This window comes from Suricata suricatta, chromosome 11, assembly GCF_006229205.1.
Source record: "Suricata suricatta isolate VVHF042 chromosome 11, meerkat_22Aug2017_6uvM2_HiC, whole genome shotgun sequence".
Lineage (NCBI taxonomy): Eukaryota > Metazoa > Chordata > Mammalia > Carnivora > Herpestidae > Suricata > Suricata suricatta.
The window spans coordinates 49,686,100-49,696,363 of NC_043710.1; the positions used below are offsets into that span (position 1 = coordinate 49,686,100).

Sequence of the window (10,264 nt, forward strand, 5' to 3'; positions counted from 1 at the left end):
TGAGGCCCCTGCACTGTTGATCGTGGCATCCACAGACACTCACACTGCAGAGATGGTCATCTTCTTCATGGGTGTCGTGATTCTCCTCATACCTGTTTCCCTAATTCTGGTATCCTATAGTCACATCATTGTGACTGTGGTCAGGATGAAGTCAGCTGTGCGGAGGCTCAAGGCTTTCTCTACCTGTGGCTCCCACCTCATGGTGGTCATCCTTTTTTATGGGTCAGGAATTGTCACTTACATGACTCCAAAGTCTTCCAAAGAACAGGAAAAACTGGTGTCTGTGTTCTATACAATGGTGATACCCATGCTTAATCCCCTCATCTATAGCCTGAGAAACAAAGATGTGAAGGGAGCTCTGAGGAAAGTAGCCACAAGGAATTTCTCATGCAGGCTTGAAATCTTCCGCTGATGGTGAGACCCTCTTGACTCCCTACTTATAAGACTTGCTGAGTAGTTCCCTTAGCAAGATTGGAATATTGTAACATTCTTGGGCCTTGTTGTGGACCCACCTTCCATCCTTCATCTAGTACCTCCTTTGCAGAAGAAGGACAATAATTCGTGGGCCAAACAATGCTGGTCTGCTTCCTTCTTTGGTTTTTTTGGTGTCTAACAGTTAGAAAACCAGGTAAGAAACATTCATAGTTTATAAACTCTGGAACCTATAAAATCTGTCTTTTTTAAATCATGTTTTATATATTACTATCAATCTCTCCCAGATCCTACGTCAACTCTTGTATCTTTTGAATCTCTTTGCATTATCAAATAATCAATAAATTAACAAACATTATTTAATCATTTACTATGAACTTGGTGCTAATATATGATGCTTGCACATGAGTCTGTATGTGCGTTTCAAGTGGATAGTGAAGAGTATGGTATAATTAAGCTGAATATATGAGTCTGCTGTCCTTCTCACACTCTGCTCACACCCCTAATAAGTGACATGAATATTTTATGTATCAGAGAAAAGTAAAGACAGGATTTTGGAAGCTAACAAGAGATAGCGACATCCCAGGGTTAGCAAGAGTAAGAAAGAAGCTGGTACTAACCCTGTGCCTGAAGGACAATTAGAACTTGGGAAGGGTAGCTGTCTGAAAGCCAGCAGACAGGAGCTGTGGACTTAGGTGTATGAAAGTGAAAAAGCCAAAGGAATAAATATTTCAAGTTCATTCCCTACCTATCTTCTGACTTCCTGTTACTGTATTAAAAAAATCCAGGATAAGCTCCCCATCTGAAGATACTTCTTTTAATTCTGTCTACAAAGTCCTTTTTCCTTTGTAAGGTAACGTATTTATATGTCTTGGGGATGAGGACATGGACATCTTTAGGGAACCATTGTTCTGCCTACCACACAAGGACAAGTAAAATAAATGTAAATGTAAATGTAAATGAGTGATTAAAGTTGGGCTAAAATTGGGGATTATGTACGTATAGTGGTATCAATCCACTTAGCTGTGTGATTGGTATTATCCAAACAGAACCCCATGATCTATCTTTTCATTTACAAATTCTTGTATTGATAATTTAGAATGTGCTGCCTTTCTAGATCCCTTGCTACCTGAACGCCGTTGCTACCTGTGTGGGGGATTGAACTAGTCCTATTACCTCCATAGCACACAGAGTTAGAGTTATTTATAGAGTCTGTGGAGAGGACATGTCTATGCAGTGAATGCTATTTTACTCTGTTAATTTCACTAATTAACACAAAGCTGTGGTGCACACTTCCCAAGTCTGTTATTATACAGGAATCCAGAGTTGGACTATGTTCACCGGACAAAGCCATAAAGACAGGCTGCTACACTGGTTGAGTGATATGCAGGCTTAAAAAGGACAGTTGATTTCACCTAATCACAACAAGATTACGTAAGACATTTAGTAAACAAAAAGTGTTTGGGTTATTCACAGCAGTTTCCTAGAATTTTGTTCACTTATACTGAACTTGGGGTTCCTTTACACACCATCTGTCAAGAAATTCTCATATCCAAGGTGAATAATTTGAGACTGAAGCAGGGTCCTTATGAAGTAGTCTTTCTCCAAATAAGGCATAAACCAATTATTGTAGCAGAGGAAGAAGTCCTAATTTTCTATCCTGTAAACATGGGTACTTTCCTTTATAAGCTGGTAGAGGTTTTTAAGTATTGCTTTATTATTTCTTTCTCACTAGAACATAAATTCCACAAGTTAAGAAATTTGTCTATTTTATTCAGCAATGTATGTTCAGAGCTTACACCTAGTCTCACACATGCTGAATGCTGAGTAAAAATGCATTGAAATTTTGAGTTCAAATTCAAAGTTTGCTGAAAAAAAGTGAGTGAAATAATGAAACAAAACTCTATTATTTATTATCACCATTATCATATATTTACCTTGTAAGGGAAAAAGGTCCTTGAAAGTTGTGGGTAGAGCTTTTAGACAAATAGAAAAATGTAAAGCTGAAGATTATAAAAAGACATGGGTGAAGAAGTTCAAGAAAAGTTAAAACAAGTGAAGAATGGCAGATTGTAGGGATGTTATCAACCTCCAGATAGGCTCCTAAACTGTGTAAATTGGCAGCATCCTCAGATGCATTGGTACCACAGTCCCACAGAATCCTGGACCTACAGAAGTTCTCTTTCATCACTCATAATCTTTCATTCAGAAATGAATCCTAGTAAAGTCCAAAATTCTAGCAGCTAGAGCATGACTCCTATACTGAGGAGGGACCAAAACCCATTTGAGGAATTTTTTTTCTCTCCTTTGTCCTTGCCTTCCACCCCTTCAGTTTCCATCTCAGTCAGTCAGAGTTTGTGAGGGCCCAGGGTCCTGCGGATGACTCGCCTCAGTGCAGACTTCACTTCACTGTTCCTTAAGCTGTAGATGATGGGGTTCAACATGGGAGTCACCACTGTGTAGGAGAGTGAAAGCAGCTTCTTGCTCTCAGGAGAGGTGCTGGACCGGGGTCGGAAGTATGTGAGGATGGCAGTGCTGTAGAAGAGGGACACAACCAGGAGATGGGAGGAACAGGTGGAGAAGGCCTTGCGTTTCCCCTCAGCCGAGGGCATCTTGAAGATAGCAGAAAGGATACGGACATAGGATCCCAGGATCAGCAAGAAAGGAAAGAGGATGAATAAGACAGTGGCTGTCAGAGCCTCCAGTTCAAACAGAGAGGTATCAGCACAGACCAGTGCAATGACAGGGGGGCTGTCACAAAAGAAGTGGTTCACTTTGTTGGGGCCACAAAAAGGGAAGCTGAAAATCCATGTGGTTTGCACAGTGGCCACTGGAAACCCTGAGAACCAAGAGGCAGTTGCTAGCTGGGCACAGGCCCTGCGGCTCATAATGATTGGGTAGCGCAAAGGGTCACAAATGGCCACATAGCGGTCATATGCCATTGTAGCCAGGAGGCAGCACTCAGCAGCCCCAAAGAAGAAGAAGAAATACATCTGAGAGGCACAGCCAAGGAAGGAGATAGTTGTATCTTGGATGATCAGAGTCCCCAGCATCTTGGGCACAATGACCAAGTTGAAGCCTATCTCCAGGAAGGACAAGTTCCTGAGGAAGAAGTACATAGGATTTTGTAGAGCTGAGTCAGCTGTAGTGACCAGGATGATGAGAACATTCCCCATTAGGGTAACCAGGTAAACAGTCAAAAACAGGAGAAATAGTAGAGCTTGTAGCTCAGGAGATAAGTTTGAAAAGCTCACAAGGACAAACTCACTGACAATTGTCCAGTTTCCCCACATCATTCTTCTGCCCAGGATTTCATTGAAATTCATGCTCCAGGAAGGTAGAAGTCTCCATATGGTATTTAGACCTCTATTATACCCTTAGAAAACCTCCTATGGCCTCATTTTCTACCTTTCTTATTACAGTTGCAAATCAAAAGGTATACTTTCCAAAGTGTAAAAAAATATGCTGTCGATAGGATTCATAATTTTTTGTAAGAATACTAACCATTTTTCAGACTGAACTGAGTCACACCATAAATATCTATATATCTCCTGACTTTGGTCTATAGAGATCAAAATCACAGCTTCATGTTGGGGTTCCTACCTTATCTTTCTTCAACATTCAGTGGTACTAAAAAAGCAGCCAGGCCAAATATTTCTGATGAGAAGGGTCTTAATGCACAATGAAAGGTGATGAGGTGAGCCAGGGTATGTTTTCTGCAAAATGAAAGGGTAGGAATGAGAAAATCAAGGAAGTTACCAATGATCCTGAGGAGGAGAACTGAATGTGTCCAATCTCAAGCAGCCCACCCTCAGGATGATTTCAGTATATTGGAGGAATACCCAATATATTCTATATTCAATATAAATATACTCATTTCTAAACTCAGAATATTGCAATTTGTACAAGGAGACATGGAATATAGAGACTGTGGTTTATTTTAATCCCTGAGTTAAATATTCTTCATATCGCTATATGTGATCAGAAAACAGAACACAAACTCAAGACAGAGTCAGACCATAGAAAGAATCTCAATGTACTGCATATAAATCCTATCATTGGTTTCTGTTAGTTGACTTGCATCTTGGTTTTCAAGAAATATGACCTCAAGTTTTACATGTTAATAAATAAAGACCAACTCAAATATGAAGACTAATAATATTAAATCCTGTGAGAAAAAAGTAGGTTTCATCAGGGCATTAAGAACTGAACTTCAAAATTGAGACATGGAGTTCTGATGAATGTAAACTTAAATAAAGGGATAAATCTAAAGCACTTGCATGTGCCTGGTACAGAACACATGCTAACCATACATGGAAACCACTGTAGTTATTATGAGATAGCTCTAGTCCCCACTTTTCAATCTCTAAGAAAAAAGAATAATCTATTCAATAAATATTGATTATCTTCTCTGTGCCAGACACCGTTCTAGACACTGAAGAGAATACATCAGTAATAAACAAAATATCTCTGCCCTCATATAACTCATTTTCTAGTAGGAAAGACAGAGTGTAAACAAATTACATGAATAGGATGTATAGTATATTAGGTGGTTGTAAGAATAATAGAGAAGAATAAAACAGTGGAGTAGGATATGGGTATTTGAGGTGTGGGGAGTGTCAGAGAAGGCTTTCCTGAGCAGATAATGTTTGAGTAAAGTACTGAGCAAATGCAAAATATGGTCAAGTTGGTGAAGGAAGGAGGGTAGTAAACAGCAAAAACAGCAAGAGGGGCATCTCTGTGGCTCAGTCACTTAAGCGTCCAACTCTTGTTTTCAGCTCAGGTCATTCAGCTCACGTCATGATTTCATAGCTTGTGAGTTCGAGGCTCATGTCAGGCTCTATGCTCACAGCCTGGATCCTACGCTGTCTCTCAAAAATGAATATTCAGGAAAAAAAATAACAGTGAGAAAATGCCATTTAAAATTTTTTGCTGATTCCTATTCATAATTTTTAAAGTTTGTTTATGTTTAGAGAGAAACAGAGAGAGAAAGAGAGAAAGAGCACGAGTGAAGGAGGGGCAGAGAGAGGGAGAGAGAATCCTAAGCAGGTTCTGTGCTGTCAGCGGGAAGCCTGATGGGGGTGCTGTCAGCATGGAGCCTCATGCGGCTCTCAATCTTACAGTTAGTGAGATCATGACCTGAGCCGAAACCAAGAGTCAGGCACCTAGCCAACTGAGCCAACCAGGTGCTTGCATGTTTGCTATGAAAACTTTGATACTTTGTCAATTTCCAAGTAAAAGTTAACACTTAATGAGTACCACATAAGTGCCAGACACTATTCTAAGTGTTATGTTAGGTCTTGCAACAAACTGAAGATATAGGGATTGTTAGTAGCCCCACTTCACAGCTGAGAAGCCACAGAAAAGCTGAATAATTTTTTCCAAGGTTACATAGCCAGCAAACGTTGGCATCAGGACATGCTTTTTGGGTAGTTTGACTCTGAGTCATGGCTTTACCCATCAGGTGACCCACCCACTTAAGAATGCAAAGGAATCTGAGCTCATAGGTGAGGGCAAGCCAGAGTTTTTGGCATAAGATGGTAGTAACAAGGCAGAAAGCAAAACAATTTCTAGAGAAGATCAGAAAGTTTCAAGGTATTAGCAACACTGGAGAACTGGAATACCACTTTCATGGTCCTAATATTAGAATAATTATTAATTTATGTTTGAATCTCATACTTTAGATGGTGTAGTACTACTTGAAAGTAGAAATTGTGTGGAAAATTTAACGTTTTATCCCAATTCCTATCAAGGTAGATGCCCATTAAATTGTTAATAAATAAATGAAGAATGAACAAAATATAAAAAATAACCATGGAAATATCTGTATAGACACAGTATAGGCTTAGTGAGCCCCATTTAGAAGGAATTCAGATACAAAGACTACATACATCAATGATACAGCCTCAAACAACTTACACAGAATTAGAGTGATAAGGGTTATAAATTACACCTATCATCTTCCTCTATCCCAAGTCTCCTTTTATCTATCTCATTTCAGGAAATGACACCATCCAGTCTGCATGACCCAGAAGTTGGGACAAAAATCCTTTAATTCAACCCTAAACTTCATTATTTTTCCTAAACACCAATTCCTAGTGTCACCTTCTACATCCCTACTCTTATCTTCTCTGGCCTGGGATATTCCAGGAACCTGATTCTAGTTCATTCTCTACAAATTATCCTTGACTTGTGTGTGCTCTGACAGCAACTCCAATTAAGTTACTCACCTGCCCACTGTCTATTATCCTTGAGAAAAGTACAAAACCTTTAATAAAGTCTTTTTCTCTGGTATCTGCTTATTTTTCCAGATTCAAATCCCCTACACAGCTGATGCTCTGCTTACACAAAAATACTCTCTGTTCTGTGCATACCTCATATTCTCTCACCCCTCCTTGTACTTTGCATGTGGCTTTCTACTTTTGGAAACCTCTTCCTGCAATTATGTATAATTTCTTCTGATCTTGCAAGTCTCCGCTGAAACATTTTCTTTGTGAAGTTTCCCTGTGCTCCCTTGGCCTAATCAAGAGATTACTCTTTAAGTCTCTTGTAACACTTTGTATAAAACTCTATTAGAACACTATACAATTGTGTATGTGTACATATTTTCATATTATCTAGTAGTTAATGCCAGGAGGAAAATCTATTCATCATTGTATCTTTTGCACCTAGCAGTGTGCTTGACTCCAAGTTCTTGGTAATTAACATAGCTTAAGGTTTAATTTTTATAGCAGTTTGATGACACTATTGGCTCTCTAGTTGAGCCTACAGTTAAGACCTCTGAATGTGTGTGTGTGTGTGTGTGTGTGTGTGTTTAATAGGTTGTACATTTAGTTTTGTTCTCCAATATATATTCATTTTAAAATGTATTGCTACGTTCTGAGAAGATATTTTAAAAGCTTTATTATAAAAGCTTTGCATCACTCACTGTGCCACAGATGTCCACTCCCTTTAAATATTTACTCAAAATGTTTTCTAGGACAGATCCATGACTCTGGGGTACACCACTTAAGCCATATCAGTGACTTTAATAATTTCAGACATGAGTTGGGTATAGATGAACAGTTATATGTACTGTTACCTGGAATATGTCTCTTTAATGTAGTAACAAAGATCTCATGAAAGAGTTCATCAAATGCCTTAGTGAAATTCATATAAACCATATCAAACACTCACTCTTTAATCTAAGATCTAATGTCAACTGCCTTGTGAAGCTTTTTCTATCTTCTTCCCCAAATGGGTAAGTTACTTTCTCTGTTGTGTTCCCTATAGCATTTTAAAATACCCTTATTATATCAATGGTTTTGTACTATAATTATTTTTATATCTGTCCTCTCCTGCAAACCAATGGTATACATCATTATATCCACATTACAATGCCTGATACCTACAAAGTAACAATAAATGTTTGTTGAATCACTAAGTAACATTTATCTTAATGACATTAGTTAATTGGTTTAACATGCTGATATTTATCTTTAAAGGTTAATTAAGTTTATAGTTATGAAATTCTTAGTGAATCCATGATGGAGCAAAGTAATCACTATTATTTTTTAAATGTTTGCAAAGAAGTGTTAAACCATGTTTTAAATTATCGTTTGGTAAGAGAAGTGGGAATAAATGTACAGTTATAAAACACTACACAAATTTGCATTCTTGCCATCACCATCATCATCATCTTCATTATCATCATCATCATCACTATGGATATCATTATAATCTTTATGGCTTCAAAAAGACTCTAAACCAAGCCTTTTGGTAAAGCAGTAAGACAGATTGAAAAGAGTCCAATAAAGTGTAGCTGGGACTCAAGATAGTTGAAACTAGAGGAAAACAGCAATATAACATACTTTGAGAATTTCATAATGAAACAACCAGATGAAGCTGCTTAGACATGGACCAACATGTAACAAAAGGCTAGGATCTAAAATGTTCTCAGGCCAAAAGTTAAGATGTTATCAAAGAAAATCTCAGTTAAATGGGGCGTCTGGGTGGATCAGTTGGTTGAGCATCCAACTTCCCGTGGGTCATGATCTCATGGTTGGGAGTTTCAGCTCCAAGTCAGGCTCTGTGCAGGCAGCTCAGAGCCTGGAGCCTGCTTTGGATTCTGTGTCTCCCTCTCTCTCTGCCCCTTCCCTGCTTGTGCTCTGTCTCTGTCTCAAAAATAAATAAATGTTAAAAAAAATTTTCAAAAACCTCAGTTAAGGAAGCTGAGGGAAATGCGTATTCACAGCGGTAGTTCCTCTGACTCTGTAAGCAGAGATGACTTTCCTTTTTCTTTTAAATAATATCCTGCAGAGAATTTCACACTTAAGTCCAATGAGGATGAGGAAGGGCACAGGCAGGGGCTCAGAGCCCCACTGACTTGGCTTTCACTTTTTTCCTCCCTTGAAACAGCCCCATCTTGCTGCTTCTTAGGGCCATAGGGCTGCACAAAACAAAATGATGACACAATTCAAAACCTTGTATCTGCCTCCCTCCCACAGTTGTAAGTCCATATTTTCTCTCATTTGTTTCGATCCTTCTCTAACCATCCCTTTACAGTGCCTTCTTCTGATGTAGCCTTTTCTCTCTCTTCCATCTCTCTCACCTTTCTCTTTGTTTTTTTTTTTTTTTAATTTCTCTCTGTTTCTCCCTACTAAGCAGGAAAGAGATGGAGGAAGGGAGTTTCCTGGAAGATACTCTAAAGAACTGATCTTCCCATAGCTGCATTAATGCAGCTGAGGTTTTCAGGATGTTATTGATGAGGTATATAATTCAGCTACTGCTTTATGACTGGTCTTGCAAGCACAGAGCCTTGGATAAATGTAGTTGTGTTTGCAGGCATCAGAAGGGGTGAGAACTCCAGGGAAGAGGAAATTATGCAGAAACCTGGCCGAGGTGGCCTGGCCAGTTATACCTATATCCAGAGTGTCTCCTTTATGTGGTAACATCTTGAAGATTCCATGCATTATTTCAACAAGAAAGAACAAGATGGTGTACTTAAGAAAACTTGGAAAATCCCACCTACACCAGAGTTTGAGGCCATGTAGTTACAATGGCAAGGACTTTAGAGTCATAAATTTGGTGTTAAAGTTCTGGTTATTATTTTTATCTGTGAGTCACAGAGCTACTGACATGACATTTTATGAGTTATGGTTTTCTCAACTGTAAAATGACTATATTATAGATTCCCTACCTACCCGAAGGGTGGCTGTGGGTGTGAAATGAGATAATACATTCACAAGTGCTTCAAACATTCTAAAGCCTAATGCATAACCATTGTTTTTCATCTTTTCCCAGAATACCTAATTTGTCAAAAAGTTCATGTTATTTACTTGAGACCTCTGATCTTCTCTCTTGTTTCCTAGAAATGTGTCAAAGAAGACACATTACCTTGGTAATAAGTCATCATCCTCTTTACAAGAGAGTTCAAGTCTGTGCTCTGTCCACTTTGCTCTTTACTTACCTCCTATAAGTGAAATTTGTAATCACATTCCAGAGACCCTCTGTGCTGCGTCAGTTGCTCTAGGCTTAGACCAGACTGTGTTCAAACAATTGACTCCAGGGGAGTCCTAAAATATAGCTGTATCTGTGCAAGTCATTTCAGAAAATGCCTGGGTTGTATCTGTGCCAATCATCCCGAAGGTACTCTGGATGTGTCTCAGTCCTCATTGCTGGTGAACTCTGAGGTTCTGCCTTGTCACATTCTCAAAGACACTTTGTCCAGGGCTGTGTCAGACACCCCAGGTAAATCCTGGGCTGTGGCTGAGTCAGTCCCTGTAAAGAAGCTCTCAGTGGTGCAGCATTAGTCACTCCAAAGAAGCTACGGGCTGGGTCTGTGTCAACTACT

General features: G+C 39.1%; 2 protein-coding genes across 2 annotated transcripts in view; one reads left to right on the top strand and one right to left on the bottom strand.

The window, feature by feature from the left end:
• Positions 1-412, top strand: part of LOC115272524 (olfactory receptor 2D2-like) — an 817-nt gene extending 405 nt beyond the window's left edge. The window contains exon 2 of the mRNA XM_029915573.1: positions 5-412. Within this exon, the coding sequence (XP_029771433.1) occupies positions 5-412 (408 nt within the window). The remainder of the gene's footprint in view (positions 1-4) is intronic.
• A 2,368-nt stretch (positions 413-2,780) lies between these two features.
• LOC115306464 (olfactory receptor 10A4) lies at positions 2,781-3,728 on the bottom strand. Its single transcript, XM_029956886.1, has one exon. The coding sequence runs from the start codon at positions 3,726-3,728 to the stop codon at positions 2,781-2,783; it is 948 nt and encodes a 315-aa protein (XP_029812746.1).
• Between the last annotated feature and the right edge of the window lie 6,536 nt (positions 3,729-10,264).